This window comes from Cherax quadricarinatus, chromosome 11 (genome assembly GCF_038502225.1).
Source record: "Cherax quadricarinatus isolate ZL_2023a chromosome 11, ASM3850222v1, whole genome shotgun sequence".
Taxonomy (NCBI): domain Eukaryota; kingdom Metazoa; phylum Arthropoda; class Malacostraca; order Decapoda; family Parastacidae; genus Cherax; species Cherax quadricarinatus.
In genome coordinates, this window is record NC_091302.1 from 34,778,048 (window position 1) to 34,801,910 (window position 23,863).

The window sequence follows — 23,863 nt, forward strand, 5'->3', positions numbered from 1 at the left end:
TGGGCAGCCTGACTCTCACTACCACACTGTGTGGGAAGCCTGACTCTCACTGCTACACTGTGTGGGAAGCCTGACTCTCACTATCACACTGTGTGGGCAGCATGATTCTCACTACCGCACTGTGTGGGCAGCCTGACTCTCACTGCTACACTGTGTGGGAAGCCTGACTCTCACTGCTACACTGTGTGGGAAGCCTGACTCTCACTGCTACAATGTGTGGGTAGCCTGACTCTCACTGCTACACTGTGTGAGCGACCTTGCTCACACTGCCAAACTATGTATTACTCTGTGATCAAACTTCAACCTATACATCTCAAACTATAAAAGCTGGAACGGTGCATAAGACTCAAATCACTGTAAAACGAAGGAGGAACTCAAGGAACATAGGGGTAACAATATCAGAAGATTATGCGCTCAAGGGACCACAGCGGTGTTACTGTAACAACCGCACAGGAAATGATTGGGGTGGATAACTAGAACCTTCAAAGCAAAAGATGAATTGCCAGTGATGATACTTTGTAAAGTCCCTTGTACAGTCTAAATTGGAATATTACTGTACACCAACAGTCACTTTTATTTATTTACACGTGGAAAATTCTGGAGGGATCAGTCCCAAATCTGCACTCCGAAATTGCTCGGAGGTTTGATAGATGGTGCAACAATCAACCAATGAAATACAGGGGTGAGCACACAAAACTTTTCAGCACCCTTCCTTCATTCATAAGGGAAATCTAGTAGTTTAAGGAGAATTACCCACATACCCTTAACTGTCTTTAAGAGGAAATTAGATTAGTCATTGAAGTCAGTTTCTCGTCAGCTTGGCCGTGGTGCCTACGCTGGTCTGCGTGCTGCTACTACCCACAAACTGAAGGAAAAATGTCTGGTGAATGGGAGGCAATCATATTCGATTCATTAAGGGGAGGACAAGTCTATATCCTTGGAACAAGAGCCCCTCACCAACATCAAGGAACCTCCCTTGTGCGGCTAACACCATTAGCCTCACTGATCAGGTCGGGAGCGAAGACAACCGGAACCGACTATAAACGACAAGTAACATAACTACAGGTAACACTACAGGTAATATAACTACAAGTAACATAACTACAGGTGACATAACTGCAGGTAACATAACTACAGGTAACATTACAGGTAACATAACTACAAGTAACATAACTACAGGTAACATAACTACAGGTAACATAACTACAGGTAACATAACTACAGGTAACATAACTACAGGTAACATAACTACAGGTAACATAACTACAGGTAACATTACAGATAACATTACTTGCATTTTGTCTTGGTTCTGAACTGTCATCACAACTTACTAGTGATGTACTTAACACGGACTGAAATAGACTGTATAGATTTAAACAGATAGTGGAGCTTTAAATAGTGAAGCTTTAAATAGATAGTTGAGCTTTAAATAGTGAAGCTTTAAAGAGATTATGGAGCTTTAAATAGATCGTGAAACTTTAAATAGATAGTGGAAATTTAAATAGATAATCCTACACATTAATAGTCACTAACAGTGTCATGTGTTTCCACGTTATTAAAATTTTCTTTGTGATAGTGATCACCCTCAGAACTGCACAATCCTCCGTGCATCACTCACAATTATACAGTAAACATCACAACCATAAGAAGTTTTACGTAGATATGACCGTCCGTAACGTACAAGATCATGACGGTGGTCTTAAGGACACACATGTTAATGAAATAAGGTTTTAAACAACGTTATGTTGGTTGAACCTCAGATAACACGGAATAACCTAGAACTTAGGTGAACCCAGGAAAGTAGAGCAAAGTAACTCATTTATAATGGTCTGGTAACCTGGCCAATAAAATCTGTGAAGAAACTGATTTTGTGATCCGTCTTTTGTTTTCTAATGTTACGTAACTATATTGAGCATAATAAATATTTACAGAGTAAATATAAACACCGATATCTGCGTCTAAATGTTCCCTCACCTGTCTGGCCAGACTCTTTCACCTGTCTGGCCAGACTCTCTCACCAGCCTTGCCACACTCTCATATGTCTGGCCGAACTCCATCAGCTGACTAGCCAGACTCCATCACCTGCCAGTCCAATGCCCCTCACCTGCTTTCCTAGCGTAAGTGGATACTTGTCTTTATTACAAACCTTGGCCATACACTTGAAGGCTTGTCTAGGAAGAGTAATGAGGTGTCAAACATGTTACTGATGATGTGCCGGGGTTGAGCCCGGTCCCTGAATCTGTGAGTAATGGTACGCCAAGGAAATGGTGTAGCATATATTATTAAACAAAATTGGTTATATCAGCACCGTTTTGCTACTTTATGTAATATGATAGCTATGTATCATGAGTCTCTTAGCCTGGCTAAGAGACCGATAAACTATTATAAAGGCTGAGAGGAGGACTGATTACCTCAGACTCGGTTCATACATGCATTTGTAAACAAAGTATTCAAAATATCTTGTATCCCTTATCCCACCACCTTGATTTTTCTTTTAATATGAAATATGTAGGTGATAAGCAGTAGCGGTGCCAACGGGGGGTTAGGGGGCCTCAGCCCCCAAATAAAAATATTACTAATATTGCTTCAAAGCAAGTCTCCTAGGCTCGTGCTGCTTCAAAATAAGTCTCCTGGGCTCGTGCTGCTTCAAAATAAGTCTCCTAGGCTCGTGCTTCTTCCTAGCCTCCCTCTCCTTCCAGAAAAATAGCCACCAGGAAGCCACTAATATATAAATTCTGGCGCTGCCCCTGGTGATAAGGTGAAGTGCATAATGGTTTAGTATACATTGGATTGAAAATGCATAGGAGAAGAGTCCGTGATACTCAGAATGTACACAGAAGACAATTATCTAATTTGTCGTTAGATAGTTTACTTATTCCCTCACCTGCCTGACTATGACGCCTTGCTGCTTCAGGGACCCGTCCTGAACCTCACTGACGTACGAGACGATGAGTGCTATGGCCAGGGGTCCCACTACGTTGACGGCGTCTCCCAGCAACTTCAAGACCCCGCCGGCTGCCATCTGCCGCCAGTACGTCTTGGCGAAGACTTTCCAAAGCGACGGTGACCTGACCTCCCACCCGACCTGATATGACTTACTGCAACAGGCCTTGGAAGGAAGAAAAGGGAGGGGATGAGTCGAAAAGGAATATGTCGGAGAGCAGTGAAGAAAATACACTCTCTGGAAGTAGGTTTTATTGGGGCAAGGTATCGCTCTGTGCAGAGCTTTATAAAGTCATGACATTATAATGCTCTACAAAGAGTGAACATTGGCTTTATAAAGCATTACATAGAGTGAATCTACGGCCCGCGGGCCGGATCTAGCCCACGGGCCATAAGTCAAATGTTAAATATATGGCAAAATTTAGAATGTATTATTAATACTACCTCTATTTATTAACTATGGCGATAGGTGTGGCCCGCCATCCGCTCACAGACATAGGCTCCTGGCCCCTAGGCTCTACACAAGGTAAAAACCTTCTCCCTGGAATACCTTTGTCTCTGCACCTCAGGGACAACTTGTCTTCCAGATGAGGATAAAGAACCTTAGTAAGTTCTCCTCTAGACTGACAACTTGTCTGAACAATAGAGAGGCATACCTCTAGAAACGGTCTTCGTCCGTTATACCCGTGTACGCTGTAGACGATATTAAAATATCGGTCGATACCGAGGAACATATAAAATAACAATGAAGTGAACGTGAGGCTGAACACAGCTGTTTCACCACCCACACCAGTGAACACAGATGTTTCACCACCCACACCAGTGAACACAGCTGTTTCACCACCCACACCAGTGAACACAGATGTTTCACCACCCACACCAGTGAACACAGATGTTTCACCACCCACACCAGTGAACACAACTGTTTCACCACCCACACCAGTGAACACAGATGTTTCACCACCCACACCAGTGAACACAGATGTTTCACCACCTACACCAGTGAACACAGCTATTTCACCACCCACACCAGTGAACACAGCTGTTTCACCACCCACACCAGTGAACACAACTGTTTCACCACCCACACCAGTGAACACAGCTGTTTCACCACCCACACCAGTGAACACAGCTGTTTCACCACCCACACCAGTGAACACAGATGTTTCACCACCCACACCAGTGAACACAGCTGTTTCACCACCCACACCAGTGAACACAGCTGTTTCACCACCCACACCAGTGAACACAACTGTTTCACCACCCACACCAGTGAACACAACTGTTTCACCACCCACACCAGTGAACACAGATGTTTCACCACCCACACCAGTGAACACAACTGTTTCACCACCCACACCAGTGAACACAGCTGTTTCACCACCCACACCAGTGAACACAGCTGTTTCACCACCCACACCAGTGAACACAGCTGTTTCACCACCCACACCAGTGAACACAACTGTTTCACCACCCACACCAGTGAACACAACTGTTTCACCACCCACACCAGTGAACACAGATGTTTCACCACCCACACCAGTGAACACAGCTGTTTCACCACCCACACCAGTGAACACAACTGTTTCACCACCCACACCAGTGAACACAGCTGTTTCACCACCCACACCAGTGAACACAGCTGTTTCACCACCCACACCAGTGAACACAACTGTTTCACCACCCACACCAGTGAACACAACTGTTTCACCACCCACACCAGTGAACACAACTGTTTCACCACCCACACCAGTGAACACAACTGTTTCACCACCCACACCAGTGAACACAGCTGTTTCACCACCCACACCAGTGAACACAGATGTTTCACCACCCGCACCAGTGAACACAGCTGTTTCACCACCCACACCAGTGAACACAGATGTTTCACCACCCACACCAGTGAACACAACTGTTTCACCACCCACACCAGTGAACACAGATGTTTCACCACCCACACCAGTGAACACAACTGTTTCACCACCCACACCAGTGAACACAGATGTTTCACCACCCACACCAGTGAACACAGCTGTTTCACCACCCACACCAGTGAACACAGATGTTTCACCACCCACACCAGTGAACACAGCTGTTTCACCACCCACACCAGTGAACACAGATGTTTCACCACCCACACCAGTGAACACAGCTGTTTCACCACCCACACCAGTGAACACAGATGTTTCACCACCCACACCAGTGAACACAGATGTTTCACCACTCACACCAGTGAACACAGATGTTTCACCACCCACACCAGTGAACACAGATGTTTCACCACCCACACCAGTGAACACAGATGTTTCACCACCCACACCAGTGAACACAGATGTTTCACCACTCACACCAGTGAACACAGATGTTTCACCACCCACACCAGTGAACACAACTATTTCACCACCCACACCAGTGAACACAGATGTTTCACCACCCACACCAGTGAACACAGCTGTTTCACTACCCACACCAGTGAACACAGATGTTTCACCACCCACACCAGTGAACACAGCTGTTTCACCACCCACACCAGTGAACACAGATGTTTCACCACCCACACCAGTGAACACAGCTGTTTCACCACCCACACCAGTGAACACAGATGTTTCACCACCCACACCAGTGAACACAGATGTTTCACCACTCACACCAGTGAACACAGATGTTTCACCACCCACACCAGTGAACACAGATGTTTCACCACCCACACCAGTGAACACAGATGTTTCACCACCCACACCAGTGAACACAGATGTTTCACCACTCACACCAGTGAACACAGATGTTTCACCACCCACACCAGTGAACACAACTGTTTCACCACCCACACCAGTGAACACAGATGTTTCACCACCCACACCAGTGAACACAACTGTTTCACCACCCACACCAGTGAACACAGATGTTTCACCACCCACACCAGTGAACACAGATGTTTCACCACCCACACCAGTGAACACAGATGTTTCACCACTCACACCAGTGAACACAGATGTTTCACCACCCACACCAGTGAACACAGATGTTTCACCACCCACACCAGTGAACACAACTGTTTCACCACCCACACCAGTGAACACAGATGTTTCACCACCCACACTAGTGAACACAGATGTTTCACCACCCACACCAGTGAACACAGATGTTTCACCACCCACACCAGTGAACACAGATGTTTCACCACCCACACCAGTGAACACAGATGTTTCACCACCCACACCAGTGAACACAGCTGTTTCACCACCCACACCAGTGAACACAACTGTTTCACCACCCACACCAGTGAACACAACTGTTTCACCACCCACACCAGTGAACACAGCTGTTTCACCACCCACACCAGTGAACACAGCTGTTTCACCACCCACACCAGTGAACACAGATGTTTCACCACCCACACCAGTGAACACAGCTGTTTCACCACCCACACCAGTGAACACAGCTGTTTCACCACCCACACCAGTGAACACAACTGTTTCACCACCCACACCAGTGAACACAACTGTTTCACCACCCACACCAGTGAACACAGATGTTTCACCACCCACACCAGTGAACACAACTGTTTCACCACCCACACCAGTGAACACAGCTGTTTCACCACCCACACCAGTGAACACAGCTGTTTCACCACCCACACCAGTGAACACAGCTGTTTCACCACCCACACCAGTGAACACAACTGTTTCACCACCCACACCAGTGAACACAACTGTTTCACCACCCACACCAGTGAACACAGATGTTTCACCACCCACACCAGTGAACACAGCTGTTTCACCACCCACACCAGTGAACACAACTGTTTCACCACCCACACCAGTGAACACAGCTGTTTCACCACCCACACCAGTGAACACAGCTGTTTCACCACCCACACCAGTGAACACAACTGTTTCACCACCCACACCAGTGAACACAACTGTTTCACCACCCACACCAGTGAACACAACTGTTTCACCACCCACACCAGTGAACACAACTGTTTCACCACCCACACCAGTGAACACAGCTGTTTCACCACCCACACCAGTGAACACAGATGTTTCACCACCCGCACCAGTGAACACAGCTGTTTCACCACCCACACCAGTGAACACAGATGTTTCACCACCCACACCAGTGAACACAACTGTTTCACCACCCACACCAGTGAACACAGATGTTTCACCACCCACACCAGTGAACACAACTGTTTCACCACCCACACCAGTGAACACAGATGTTTCACCACCCACACCAGTGAACACAGCTCTTTCACCACCCACACCAGTGAACACAGATGTTTCACCACCCACACCAGTGAACACAGCTGTTTCACCACCCACACCAGTGAACACAGATGTTTCACCACCCACACCAGTGAACACAGCTGTTTCACCACCCACACCAGTGAACACAGATGTTTCACCACCCACACCAGTGAACACAGATGTTTCACCACTCACACCAGTGAACACAGATGTTTCACCACCCACACCAGTGAACACAGATGTTTCACCACCCACACCAGTGAACACAGATGTTTCACCACCCACACCAGTGAACACAGATGTTTCACCACTCACACCAGTGAACACAGATGTTTCACCACCCACACCAGTGAACACAACTGTTTCACCACCCACACCAGTGAACACAGATGTTTCACCACCCACACCAGTGAACACAGCTGTTTCACTACCCACACCAGTGAACACAGATGTTTCACCACCCACACCAGTGAACACAGCTGTTTCACCACCCACACCAGTGAACACAGATGTTTCACCACCCACACCAGTGAACACAGCTGTTTCACCACTAACACCAGTGAACACAGATGTTTCACCACCCACACCAGTGAACACAGATGTTTCACCACTCACACCAGTGAACACAGATGTTTCACCACCCACACCAGTGAACACAGATGTTTCACCACCCACACCAGTGAACACAGATGTTTCACCACCCACACCAGTGAACACAGATGTTTCACCACTCACACCAGTGAACACAGATGTTTCACCACCCACACCAGTGAACACAACTGTTTCACCACCCACACCAGTGAACACAGATGTTTCACCACCCACACCAGTGAACACAACTGTTTCACCACCCACACCAGTGAACACAGATGTTTCACCACCCACACCAGTGAACACAGATGTTTCACCACCCACACCAGTGAACACAGATGTTTCACCACTCACACCAGTGAACACAGATGTTTCACCACCCACACCAGTGAACACAGATGTTTCACCACCCACACCAGTGAACACAACTGTTTCACCACCCACACCAGTGAACACAGATGTTTCACCACCCACACCAGTGAACACAGATGTTTCACCACCCACACTAGTGAACACAGATGTTTCACCACCCACACCAGTGAACACAGATGTTTCACCACCCACACCAGTGAACACAGATGTTTCACCACCCACACCAGTGAACACAGATGTTTCACCACCCACACCAGTGAACACAGCTGTTTCACCACCCACACCAGTGAACACAACTGTTTCACCACCCACACCAGTGAACACAGCTGTTTCACCACCCACACCAGTGAACACAACTGTTTCACCACCCACACCAGTGAACACAACTGTTTCACCACCCACACCAGTGAACACAGATGTTTCACCACCCACACCAGTGAACACAGATGTTTCACCACCCACACCAGTGAACACAGCTGTTTCACCACCCACACCAGTGAACACAGATGTTTCACCACCCACACCAGTGAACACAGATGTTTCACCACCCACACCAGTGAACACAGATGTTTCACCACCCACACCAGTGAACACAGATGTTTCACCACTCACACCAGTGAACACAGATGTTTCACCACCCACACCAGTGAACACAACTGTTTCACCACCCACACCAGTGAACACAGATGTTTCACCACCCACACCAGTGAACACAACTGTTTCACCACCCACACCAGTGAACACAGATGTTTCACCACCCACACCAGTGAACACAGATGTTTCACCACCCACACCAGTGAACACAGATGTTTCACCACTCACACCAGTGAACACAGATGTTTCACCACCCACACCAGTGAACACAGATGTTTCACCACCCACACCAGTGAACACAACTGTTTCACCACCCACACCAGTGAACACAGATGTTTCACCACCCACACTAGTGAACACAGATGTTTCACCACCCACACCAGTGAACACAGATGTTTCACCACCCACACCAGTGAACACAGATGTTTCACCACCCACACCAGTGAACACAGATGTTTCACCACCCACACCAGTGAACACAGCTGTTTCACCACCCACACCAGTGAACACAACTGTTTCACCACCCACACCAGTGAACACAACTGTTTCACCACCCACACCAGTGAACACAGCTGTTTCACCACCCACACCAGTGAACACAGCTGTTTCACCACCCACACCAGTGAACACAGATGTTTCACCACCCACACCAGTGAACACAGCTGTTTCACCACCCACACCAGTGAACACAGCTGTTTCACCACCCACACCAGTGAACACAACTGTTTCACCACCCACACCAGTGAACACAACTGTTTCACCACCCACACCAGTGAACACAGATGTTTCACCACCCACACCAGTGAACACAACTGTTTCACCACCCACACCAGTGAACACAGCTGTTTCACCACCCACACCAGTGAACACAGCTGTTTCACCACCCACACCAGTGAACACAGCTGTTTCACCACCCACACCAGTGAACACAACTGTTTCACCACCCACACCAGTGAACACAACTGTTTCACCACCCACACCAGTGAACACAGATGTTTCACCACCCACACCAGTGAACACAGCTGTTTCACCACCCACACCAGTGAACACAACTGTTTCACCACCCACACCAGTGAACACAGCTGTTTCACCACCCACACCAGTGAACACAGCTGTTTCACCACCCACACCAGTGAACACAACTGTTTCACCACCCACACCAGTGAACACAACTGTTTCACCACCCACACCAGTGAACACAACTGTTTCACCACCCACACCAGTGAACACAACTGTTTCACCACCCACACCAGTGAACACAGCTGTTTCACCACCCACACCAGTGAACACAGATGTTTCACCACCCGCACCAGTGAACACAGCTGTTTCACCACCCACACCAGTGAACACAGATGTTTCACCACCCACACCAGTGAACACAACTGTTTCACCACCCACACCAGTGAACACAGATGTTTCACCACCCACACCAGTGAACACAACTGTTTCACCACCCACACCAGTGAACACAGATGTTTCACCACCCACACCAGTGAACACAGCTGTTTCACCACCCACACCAGTGAACACAGATGTTTCACCACCCACACCAGTGAACACAGCTGTTTCACCACCCACACCAGTGAACACAGATGTTTCACCACCCACACCAGTGAACACAGCTGTTTCACCACCCACACCAGTGAACACAGATGTTTCACCACCCACACCAGTGAACACAGATGTTTCACCACTCACACCAGTGAACACAGATGTTTCACCACCCACACCAGTGAACACAGATGTTTCACCACCCACACCAGTGAACACAGATGTTTCACCACCCACACCAGTGAACACAGATGTTTCACCACTCACACCAGTGAACACAGATGTTTCACCACCCACACCAGTGAACACAACTGTTTCACCACCCACACCAGTGAACACAGATGTTTCACCACCCACACCAGTGAACACAGCTGTTTCACTACCCACACCAGTGAACACAGATGTTTCACCACCCACACCAGTGAACACAGCTGTTTCACCACCCACACCAGTGAACACAGATGTTTCACCACCCACACCAGTGAACACAGCTGTTTCACCACCCACACCAGTGAACACAGATGTTTCACCACCCACACCAGTGAACACAGATGTTTCACCACTCACACCAGTGAACACAGATGTTTCACCACCCACACCAGTGAACACAGATGTTTCACCACCCACACCAGTGAACACAGATGTTTCACCACCCACACCAGTGAACACAGATGTTTCACCACTCACACCAGTGAACACAGATGTTTCACCACCCACACCAGTGAACACAACTGTTTCACCACCCACACCAGTGAACACAGATGTTTCACCACCCACACCAGTGAACACAACTGTTTCACCACCCACACCAGTGAACACAGATGTTTCACCACCCACACCAGTGAACACAGATGTTTCACCACCCACACCAGTGAACACAGATGTTTCACCACTCACACCAGTGAACACAGATGTTTCACCACCCACACCAGTGAACACAGATGTTTCACCACCCACACCAGTGAACACAACTGTTTCACCACCCACACCAGTGAACACAGATGTTTCACCACCCACACCAGTGAACACAGATGTTTCACCACCCACACTAGTGAACACAGATGTTTCACCACCCACACCAGTGAACACAGATGTTTCACCACCCACACCAGTGAACACAGATGTTTCACCACCCACACCAGTGAACACAGATGTTTCACCACCCACACCAGTGAACACAGCTGTTTCACCACCCACACCAGTGAACACAACTGTTTCACCACCCACACCAGTGAACACAGCTGTTTCACCACCCACACCAGTGAACACAACTGTTTCACCACCCACACCAGTGAACACAACTGTTTCACCACCCACACCAGTGAACACAGATGTTTCACCACCCACACCAGTGAACACAGATGTTTCACCACCCACACCAGTGAACACAGCTGTTTCACCACCCACACCAGTGAACACAGATGTTTCACCACCCACACCAGTGAACACAGATGTTTCACCACCCACACCAGTGAACACAGATGTTTCACCACCCACACCAGTGAACACAGATGTTTCACCACCCACACCAGTGAACACAGATGTTTCACCACCCACACCAGTGAACACTTCACGAGGGTTAAAAAGTGTTGCTTCTTCGGTCTTACCAACGTATATACACAATGAAATGCATATATAATATATATTTACATCATACATAAGACAGAATAACGTCAACACCTACACAAAAAATAGTTGAAAAGTTAGACATTCTTGCAAAATTTTGGAATCTTTTTTGTGGAAACGTGTCGCCAACAAGTGGCTTCCTCAGTCCAGTACAGAGATGAATGGTGGAACATGAGAAGGAGTTTGAAGTAATCAGTCCCCCAGCCTAGAGTGGATGTCTTCAGTCCTTTAGTCTTGAGACTGATGGATTGAAATGTCTAATTCTTCAACTTGTCTGTTTACTAAACGATTTACACTATAGGAAAAAAAGTGGAGATAAAACAGAATGAAGTACAAAGTTATACATCAATTATGAAGAAATATAACACTAAAAAAACCATTGGAAATTTACTGAAGATGGTAGACGATGATAACTTTTCCCGAGACTCAAAAGGGAGAACTGGAGGCCATAACTGTGACCAGTGGGGGGGGGGATGTATCTACGAAAAGAAATACTGGAAAATATTCCTTCGCGAAAAGATTGGTAGACCGATGGAACGGGATTTAGGTGGAGCTCAGAGGTGCTACAGTCATTAAAACTTAAAGGAAATTATGGAACACAAAAATGTTGAGGATGGAACATTACGAGTGTAGCTCTGTACCAGTGACAAGCAGGTTGTGACTCAGGCACTCACAGGCACCCAAGTACACAGGTATGCTCACCTGAGTTTCCAGGTACTGCCTGAAGAACCTCTCGTACTGGAAGCGGGATTCCTCCTCCTTGGGTAACCTGATGGTCAGAGGTCAAAAGTTAAGGTCACACTGCTGTTACCTAACACTTAAGAGATTTAAAAAAATTGATATTTGATAGTAACGTTGCAACTGAGACGGAAGGAAACAGAACGAGGGCTGACATCCGGACATGAAGAGTCCAAATGAACAGAATACAGAGCATATATGAAAAACACGTAAGCAAACACTTACCTGTTTTCTAAACCAACTTGTCGGTATTTATTTCTAAGGTTTATACCATGATATATATATATATATATATATATATATATATATATATATATATATATATATATATATATATATATATATATATATATATATATATATATATATATATATATTAGGGGAAGTTTTCTCCAAGGAAAAGTAGCGTCGACACGCTACTTTTAATAATAGATGGAGACAGTGACTGAGGGCCACTGGTGACTCACGAAATCGTAATGACACGATTGCAAGCAAACTATACCACGGGCGGTGTTAGAACCCAATCACGGGTTCTAACCCCGCCCGTGGTAAGGTTTACCCACTGGTGTGCCTGGCGCTGGGAAGAAACATGGTTTGTAACAAGGCTGCCTAACTTTATGTGGCATCTGTGGTTGAACAAAAAATGATAGCTTTAAAGTAGACATGAGAGCTGATAAGCAGACATGACAGCTCGTAAGTAGACATGAAAATCCAATAGGCAGGTGTATACCACACAGGTTAATCAAAGTTCAAAAGCGGAGCCCAGTAGCTAGAACTCAGCCAGAGTAGATAGATATTGTATATACAAAGTACTTTTTTCCAAATGCCTCTCACTTAAAGGCAAACATCGTGGTGAAGAACAAACACCGTGGTGAAGAACAAACATCGTGGTGAAGAACAAACACCGTGGTGAAGAACAAACATCGTGGTGAAGAACAAACACCGTGGTGAAGAACAAACCTCGTGGTGAAGAACAAACACCGTGGTGAAGAACAAACATCGTGGTGAAGAACAAACACCGTGGTGAAGAACAAACACCGTGGTGAAGAACAAACATCGTGGTGAAGAACAAACATCGTGGTGAAGAACAAACACCATGGTGAAGAACAAACACCGTGGTGAAGAACAAACATCGTGGTGAAGAACAAACATTGTGGTGAAGAACAAACACCGTGGTGAAGAACAAACATCGTGGTGAAGAACAAACACCGTGGTGAAGAACAAACACCGTGGTGAAGAACAAACACCATGGTGAAGAACAAACACCATGGTGAAGAACAAACATCGTGGTGAAGAACAAACATCGTGGTGAAGAACAAACACCGTGGTGAAGAACAAACACCGTGGTGAAGAACAAACATCGTGGTGAAGAACAAACATCGTGGTGAAGAACAAACACCGTGGTGAAGAACAAACATCGTGGTGAAGAACAAACATCGTGGTGAAGAACAAACACCGTGGTGAAGAACAAACACCGTGGTGAAGGACACTGTGGTGAGACACAAACATCGTGGTGAAGAACAAACATCGTGGTGAAGGACAAACACTGTGGTGAGACACAAACATCGTGGTGAAGAACAAACATCGTGGTGAAGGACAAACACTGTGGTGAGACACAAACATCGTGATGAAGAACAAACATCGTGGTGAAGGACAAACACTGTGGTGAGACACAAACATCGTGATGAAGAACAAACATCGTGGTGAAGGACAAACAGTGGTGAGACACAAACATCGTGGTGAAGAACAAACATCGTGGTGAAGGACAAACACTGTGGTGAGACACAAACATCGTTGTGAAGAACAAACATCGTGGTGAAGGACAAACACTGTGGTGAGACACAAACATCGTGGTGAAGAACAAACATCGTGGTGAAGAACAAACATCGTGGTGAAGAGCAAACATCGTGGTGAAGGACAAACACTGTGGTGAGACACAAACATCGTGGTGAAGAACAAACATCGTGGTGAAGGACAAACATCGTGGTGAGGAACAAACACCGTAGTGAGACACAAACATCGTATTGAGACAAACATTACACCCTTGCAGTGCTCCCTCGGAGTTGGTCAATACCTGCCTGGCGTATCCTGGGTCGTGCCACAAGAGGCGTATTGAGCGCCCAGTCACTCACTACGCCTCTGGCTCCCTGATCAGTGGTCCAGTGTACCAGCGTCTACTTCACCGCTCCTGCCACACAAGCCCCTTCCAGCAACCATAATTCATGACGCAAAAATGCTTCCGTTTCCTCCCTCCCTCATCCCATACTTGAAGAACATCTCACCATTCACATCTATCCATTCAAAATAACTTTAAAACTTTATATAGTCTCCCAAAATATTGGCTTCGATGGTGCTGCTTGGCAGTTTTTTCTATATCCTTCCTAAATCTGAATTTATTCAATCTGAATCCAATGTTGCGAGTTCGCACTTTTTTGGAAGAATATTTTCGGCACTGTCATATTTTTTTTTTTATTATTTATACCTATGCATCATTGGTATATTTCAGCAATGTTCTCATTTAATGCCTTCTAAGTTAATCTAGATTTAAGGATTATTACCTCTCTTACAATGGTAACCGGATCACAATCTTGTAAATCATAAGAGTAAGGTGTTTAGCGATCCTAACAGTGGGGCCCAGTTCATTAACCCACTATTTGCCTCTCTAATATTTTGAACGCCTCCCACAGGTCAGGTATAAGGGTGCATAATAAAGCCACCAAACTAACTTTACCGACCTCCATAGGAGGTCTACTGGAAAGAATCAATGAACTCTTCTCATCCTTCTCTATATGCTTTCCAGCACAATGATATGGGAAGACGAAGACGCAAGTTATAGAACCAGCTTGTGGCAGGGCAACGTTTGGCAGCAAAATGTTGTTCAAATGAAGGTTGGGTCTCGCATCTTTCTTCATTCCATCAGCCCCGTCTACAGGTTACCTAAGGACTCCAATGGAAATAAGTGACCTTATTTGACTATTTTAGGCACTTACAGATACTTACATGAACCTGTGCTTAAATAAACTTACTAATCCAAGTGATAATATCTCAAATACAGTTTGCAACCACTTCAGTCACTGGTGTGGAACCGTTTCAAACTTCTCACTGAAGTCCTGGTAAGCAACAGCGTAATGTATCATCGTCCAAGTGATACATTACGGAGACTATTTCAGGTTTTTTAATCTCAAAATATTTTGAAGTCTCCTCCTCCTTATCCAAGCTAGTAGTTGTAATTTTAGACTTGGTTTATTGTGGAAATCGATCGCCCGCTGGAGAAGCAACCATGAAATTGCTCGTCAGGCCCCCAGGTGTCCGAGATCATTATCGCCCCCTCGCCTCCTAGAGTCTCCTCGCCTTGCGTCCCCTCGCCTCCTAGCGTCCCCTTGTCTTCTAGTGTCCCCTCGTCTACTAGTGTCCCTTCGTCCCATCGCCTCCTAGCATCCCCTTGCCTAGCGTCCCCACGTCTCCTAGTACCTCATCCCTCTTGGCACCCAGCACCCACATCTCCCACCACCCACGACATATGGGTCAGTCTTCTTACACCTCTGTAACCCTTGGCTACCTAGCAGTAAAAATAGGTGTTCGTGTTTTAGCCAATTGTTCTGGGTCTCATCCAGAAGGAATAACATGTTAGAAAACTCCAGTATTTCTTAAGTGTCTTGCTGGAACGTTATATCTTGTGTAAAAAAACTCCACTCCTGTGTGTAACTCCAGTACTTGCTGGAATGTAATATCCTGTGTAGAAAATACTGCACTTCATTGTGTAAATAACTCCAGTACCCGCTGGAAGTATTCAAGTACTGGGCTCCAGGTATTCCTGTACCTATTTACGGCAATTAAAATATATACCACGCCTCCCTCACCCACATTACCTGTCATCCACCACTCATACCCATGATCCCCCACTCCCGCCCCCCCACACCACCCACCATCCACGCCACCCACCACCCAAACAACACATAATTTCCACTACTTACTTTCCGAAGTCGGTGAACTCCAGGGGCCTCTGCCAGCCCAGTCTGAGGACGCCCAGGAACCAGACGAAGGTAGCACGGCTGGGAAGACCTACCAGAGGGTGGCGGTAGTTGAGACCGGCGCCGCCCACACCCACGCCGCCCACGCCCGCATCATCCGCCCCGGGCGTGATCTCCAGCACCTCACAGTGCCGTTGTCGGTACGTCTGTGGACAACATGTGTGAGTCTGTGAGATACACAGTACAGCAAGGAAGAGGATGATTCTCACACACCAAAGGGGAGAATCACAGACCACCACAGACCAACAATAAATGTTTATGACCACCACAGACGAACACAAACCACCACTGAATGTATATAATCACCACAGACCACCAATGAATGTTTATAACAACCACAGACCAATGCAAACTGGCTGAGACTAAAATGGACCACCGCAGACTGTTCTACACAATGTGTAAAATCTCCCCAGATCACTACAGACAAGCACAGACCACAGACATACACAAATTACCACAGACTATTTAAACCCATCAATTTTATCACGTTAGTAAAGAAAGGAGTAAAGAATTTCCATACCAAAAATTGGTGTCAGAAAGTGAAAAGCAGGTGACCGGTCTAGTATATTATGTGTATGTGTATGTTGTGTGTATGTTGTGTGTATGTTGTGTGTATGTTGTGTGTATGTTGTGTGTATGTTGTGTGTATGTTGTGTGTATGTTGTGTGTATGTTGTGTGTATGTTGTGTGTATGTTGTGTGTATGTTGTGTGTATGTGTATGTTGTGTGTATGTTGTGTGTATGTTGTGTGTATGTGTATGTTGTGTGTATGTTGTGTGTATGTGTATGTTGTGTGTATGTTGTGTGTATGTTGTGTGTATGTTGTGTGTATGTTGTGTGTATGTTGTGTGTATGTGTATGTTGTGTGTATGTTGTGTGTATGTTGTGTGTATGTGTATGTTGTGTGTATGTTGTGTGTATGTGTATGTTGTGTGTATGTTGTGTGTATGTTGTGTGTATGTTGTGTGTATGTTGTGTGTATGTTGTGTGTATGTGTATGTTGTGTGTATGTTGTGTGTATGTTGTGTGTATGTGTATGTTGTGTGTATGTTGTGTGTATGTGTATGTTGTGTGTATGTTGTGTGTATGTTGTGTGTATGTTGTGTGTATGTTGTGTGTATGTGTATGTTGTGTGTATGTTGTGTGTATGTTGTGTGTATGTTGTGTGTATGTTGTGTGTATGTTGTGTGTATGTTGTGTGTATGTTGTGTGTATGTTGTGTGTATGTGTATGTTGTGTGTATGTTGTGTGTATGTTGTGTGTATGTGTATGTTGTGTGTATGTGTATGTTGTGTGTATGTGTATGTTGTGTGTATGTGTATGTTGTGTGTATGTTGTGTGTATGTGTATGTTGTGTGTATGTTGTGTGTATGTTGTGTGTATGTTGTGTGTATGTTGTGTGTATGTTGTGTGTATGTGTATGTTGTGTGTGTGTTGTGTGTATGTTGTGTGTATGTGTATGTTGTGTGTATGTTGTGTGTATGTTGTGTGTATGTTGTGTGTATGTGTATGTTGTGTGTATGTGTATGTTGTGTGTATGTGTATGTTGTGTGTATGTGTATGTTGTGTGTATGTTGTGTGTATGTGTATGTTGTGTGTATGTGTATGTTGTGTGTATGTTGTGTGTATGTTGTGTGTATGTGTATGTTGTGTGTATGTTGTGTGTATGTTGTGTGTATGTTGTGTGTATGTTGTGTGTATGTTGTGTGTATGTGTATGTTGTGTGTATGTGTATGTTGTGTGTATGTGTATGTTGTGTGTATGTTGTGTGTATGTGTATGTTGTGTGTATGTGTATGTTGTGTGTATGTGTATGTTGTGTGTATGTTGTGTGTATGTGTATGTTGTGTGTATGTGTATGTTGTGTGTATGTGTATGTTGTGTGTATGTGTATGTTGTGTGTATGTGTATGTTGTGTGTATGTGTATGTTGTGTGTATGTGTATGTTGTGTGTATGTGTATGTTGTGTGTATGTGTATGTTGTGTGTATGTGTATGTTGTGTGTATGTTGTGTGTATGTGTATGTTGTGTGTATGTGTATGTTGTGTGTATGTGTATGTTGTGTGTATGTGTATGTTGTGTGTATGTTGTGTGTATGTGTATGTTGTGTGTATGTGTATGCTGTGTGTATGTTGTGTGTATGTGTATGTTGTGTGTATGTGTATGTTGTGTGTATGTTGTGTGTATGTGTATGTTGTGTGTATGTTGTGTGTATGTTGTGTGTATGTGTATGTTGTGTGTATGTGTATGTTGTGTGTATGTGTATGTTGTGTGTATGTGTATGTTGTGTGTATGTGTATGTTGTGTGTATGTTGTGTGTATGTGTATGTTGTGTGTATGTTGTGTGTATGTGTATGTTGTGTGTATGTGTATGTTGTGTGTATGTGTATGTTGTGTGTATGTTGTGTGTATGTGTATGTTGTGTGTATGTGTATGTTGTGTGTATGTGTATGTTGTGTGTATGTGTATGTTGTGTGTATGTGTATGTTGTGTGTATGTGTATGTTGTGTGTATGTTGTGTGTATGTGTATGTTGTGTGTATGTTGTGTGTATGTGTATGTTGTGTGTATGTGTATGTTGTGTGTATGTTGTGTGTATGTGTATGTTGTGTGTATGTGTATGCTGTGTGTATGTTGTGTGTATGTGTATGTTGTGTGTATGTGTATGTTGTGTGTATGTTGTGTGTATGTGTATGTTGTGTGTATGTTGTGTGTATGTGTATGTTGTGTGTATGTGTATGTTGTGTGTATGTTCATGCTGTGTGTATGTTCATGCTGTGTGTATGTTCTCACTATGTGTATGTTCTCACTATGTGCATGTTCTCATTATGTGTATGTTCATGCTGTGTGTATGTTCTATGTGCATGTTCTCACTATGTGTATGTTCTCACTATGTGTATGTTCTCACCATGTGTATGTTCATGGTATGTGTTTGCTATCACCATGTGTATATTCTCACTATGTGTATGTTCTCGCTATATCGTTATTTGGAAGTTGCCTTGATTGTTAGGACACAGTGTTGCAGGTGTTGGCTGGAGCAGAATCAAGGTATTTGCTTCTGAAATTGTTCCTTTCTTCCTTGATGATTGATCTTGTAATCATGAATAAAGACATGAGTAGCAGAGGATAATTTTAGAATGATCTACTACCAGTGTTTTTATTCCCACTTGTCAGTTATGGGTACTTCTCTAACTTTCCGTCTTGTTTGCAAAAATGGCGTTGAGTGTCCCGCTAAAGAACACGTGCGTTGTTGATTTTGTGTTCTGCATGCGTATGTGTTCACTGACACTGTGTGTTCTACTGATGAGTGTGTCGACGTCCCGTCATGTGTCTCCTGCGTTTTTTCATGAGAGTCATCATGAGGAAGGGTGGGGGGGGGGGTTAAGTCGCAGCTTTCTCTCCATTTTGGTGGTTATGTTGTGTCAAGGAGCTCATCAGGGCCAAACACAACCACCAGAAAGAAGAGAAAGTCGAGAGTAACTCCATTCTGTGTGATGATAGAGATGGAAACAACGAAGGTGAAGCATCACACAGGACACATCAGGGAACACACTTCGACACGCAGACGCAGAACACATAACAGTCACAATGTATTATACAACAACAGGACACCCACAACCATCTTACGAACGGCAACAAACTTAATGATTATCAAGGAAAGAAATACAGGAAAAAATGTCCGGAATCCTCTCTTATAAGCACTTCAAGGTACCGCAAGTTCAAGGTACCATACAAATGTCGGAGATATGAGCTAATCAAGTTCTGAGCAGAAATATAACAAAACACTTAAGTAACCTGCGAAAGTTTTATCAAAACCTTTGACAAATGCGATCATGGAGTAGTGCCTCATAAAATAAGGACAATAAGTATAGCACTGAAAGTAGAGGAAATGGATATTCAAATTTCAACAGGAATGGCAGTAAAGTAAATAAAATACAGTCTCAGCAGAGTAAAAAAATTAAGAGCAAAATACAAGGTTCTAGCAACAACACTGAGTCTCAGCCTTACAGATGTGAACACTAACCACACCTTTGTATAGCCTTTAGTGAACGACACCGAAGGAAGAATGAAAGTCACCTCAGTAGAAGACAGAAAAAATTACTGATATCAACAAAGCCTTCAAATGAGCTAATATAATACCAGAATAGTCAATGGTGACAATTTTTTACTCTTTAGGTATGGAAATAATTAATTCAAAACAAGCGCAGCGTGCAGAACTAAGGCAAGTATCACATAGGAAAGTGCCGGATCAACTGGGTTGTGATGAATAAGTGGACCGGTGGTCCATTAGAACGAACAGCCTGGTTAACCAAGTGGTCAATAAGAAAACCTAGACTTAGGCCGGGCTGCAGGGCTAGAAGAGACCTTGAAACAGCCCACGAGTATATCACAAGTATATCACAGGTATATCACAGGTATGTCACAGGTGTATCACAGGTGTAGATGTCGTGAGACCAGTGACATAATGAAGCAGTCAGCTGCACCTCACAGAGAAATCTATGGTATGTTAACTCTGTTCTTCATGTGATCTCTACTGACTTGGGAACCTTGTAAATAAAGCGTAACTTTCTCATTTACAGTTTTTACAAGACTACTTTAAAGTGTCTCATGTGTTCCAAATAAATATGACAAAACACCACAGCCAAGTCTTCTACCACAGACCCCCATACACCGTCTGAGACCCCCATACACCGTCTGAGACCCCCATACACCGTCTGAGACCCGCATACACCGCCTGAGACACCCAGAGATCACAGAGCGACACACTAAGACCAAGATAAGATAAGATTTCGTTCGGATTTTTAACCCCGGAGGGTTAGCCACCCAGGATAACCCAAGAAAGTCAGTGCGTCATCGAGGACTGTCTAACTTATTTCCATTGGGGTCCTTAATCTTGTCCCCCAGGATGCGACCCACACCAGTCGACTAACACCCAGGTACCTATTTGCTGCTAGGTGAACAGGACAATAGGTGTAAGGAAACGTGTCGGAATTTCCACCCGCCGGGAATCGAACCCGGGCCCTCCGTGTGTGAAGCGGGAGCTTTAGCCACCAGACCACCGGGCCACTACCAGACCACCGGTCCAACACAAACCACAGCATAACAACACAGATCATAACAGAGCAATACAGAGCAATACAGAGCAACAGAGATTATCACAGAGTAACACAGATCATCACCAAGGAACACACAGCAACACACGTCACTACAGGACCGTCACAATCAACCGCAGACCGCCAGAGACATCCTTCAGAGTGGCAAAACAAGATTGACGTTTCCTTCCTCTATTTCAGGCTGAGGCTGGAAGTTGTTGCCTGTGGTTCCCTGCCCACCCACCCTCCTACCCATCCACCCACCTACCTATCCACCCTCTTTCTCTCTCTCTCTCTTCCATTTTCTCGTCCGTACGTTTACTTAGCTGAATTTGCAAATAATTATTATTATATTCAACATTATATTATTATATTATTATATTCAACATTATATACAACACCTGGGGAATGAGAAGTAATCAGGTTTGATCTAAGGTAAGAAAAAGTAGCTGCAGTCTCTTGGATCAAGAACTCCTCAACAAGATGGTACCTCATCCCTCCCCTCTATCCAGTTTGAAGAGTTACTGTAAAGAACTTCTGTTGATCTGCTGAAGAATTTCTTGATTTTAGAGAAAAGAAATACGCACTTACGTTATATTCCGTAACTTGCGGCGTTACTGCGAGCTCGTTCTGGTTGTTGATAAGCGTCGAGACAGTAGGTAAAGAGCTCTGAGGGAGGATCACCATCCATCCTCACACCTGTCCTCGAGTCTTTCTCTCTGATAATGTTAGGAATTTATAAATGTTATAGTTACAGGATCTCTTCTACAGTAAGTTCAATGTTCGACTCGCTGCTGTGACCACACGTCATCCCCCGAGCAACGTTCTTGTTGAACATACCAACCTGATAATCAGTGACGCATTTCGAGTGACGAGCAACCTTGACTGTGGGTCGTGAAACGACGTAATTTCGAGTGTACAGAGTAAACTAAACTCTTCCTTAACAGCACGACGTTAAATGTTCAATACTTTGTATAGTAAAGGTCTGATATGCGTCTACAGTATGATATCTCGTTATCTCTTCCTCAGTTGAGTAATATTGCTGATATTTTCATTGATAAACGCACTGAACTCTCAACTCATCTTCCAGAGGGTACGGAAAGATCTCTTGAAGAAGACTACTGTTTTCTACTAATTATTACATTGCTACTACTAAGATAATAAGGTATTACCAGGTTGTAATGTTAGAGGAACCTTGTCTGTTTCCAGTTCTCAGATAGCTATGAGGAAATAAACTGTAAGTCAGAGGTTATGATTACGTTATCAAACGAGCAGACAGTCATGGCAATACTTCTGCTTCTCACAACGTGACAGACACCAGTCTACACCTCTTCAGCTCCATTACACTCTTCGTTCCAGACAAGGAGTGTGTCTGTACTCACCTAATTGTGGTTGCAGAGGCCAAGTTATAGCTCCAGGCCCTGTCTCTTCACTGTGTGTGTGTGTGTGTGTGTGTGTGTGTGTGTGTGTGTGTGTGTGTGTGTGTGTGTGTGTGTGTGTGTGTGTGTGTGTGTGTGTGTGTGTGTGTGTGTGTGTGCCATAGACACTTGCTGATTGATACTTTTAACTTTCATGCCGAGTATACAAATCGTTTGCTCTCTAAGTTAGCTGTCAACACCCATATGTTTTATAAATAATTGCAACTCCTCTGCACCTCCGAGTAAGTGTAAATAATCACCGTGTGAGAGGTCATGTGTTAATCTTGCAAGAATTTTTCCCTGTGTACAGTCACCTCATAGATGTCGCAATGCAGTAGTAAAGTCGGTTCTTAAGTAAGGTCTTGGCACTCTGGACCTTGTATCACACGCCACTACAAAGTGCGACCGCCTCAGTATTTTACACCAGAGGATGGGCGTATAGACGAGAGACTCCAGCCGATTGTATCAGAGTGCTGCAGCTCACTGACGGAGGAGCCCTTATGCAATTGTGACTAGGTTGGAGTTTTCCTACTTCCGCTTCCGGTCTTGGCCAGGCTTATCTGGTGCTCATCAACCAGACTGTTGCTGTTATCAGCCTTCTGGCCCGCATGGCCTTCAAAGCCTGAAGTACTTATTCAGTTTCCTCATAGATATT

The 23,863-nt window shown here is 44.9% G+C and overlaps 1 protein-coding gene across 1 annotated transcript in view; it reads right to left on the minus strand.

The window, feature by feature from the left end:
• Window positions 1–23,863, minus strand: part of LOC128687452 (uncharacterized) — a 269,873-nt gene that overhangs the window by 114,279 nt on the left and 131,731 nt on the right. Inside the window, exons 3-5 of the mRNA XM_070083864.1 lie at window positions 16,643–16,845; window positions 12,633–12,699; window positions 2,885–3,109 (exon numbers count right to left, since the gene is read on the minus strand). Coding sequence (XP_069939965.1) covers window positions 2,885–3,109; window positions 12,633–12,699; window positions 16,643–16,845 — 495 coding nt within the window. The remainder of the gene's footprint in view (window positions 1–2,884; window positions 3,110–12,632; window positions 12,700–16,642; window positions 16,846–23,863) is intronic.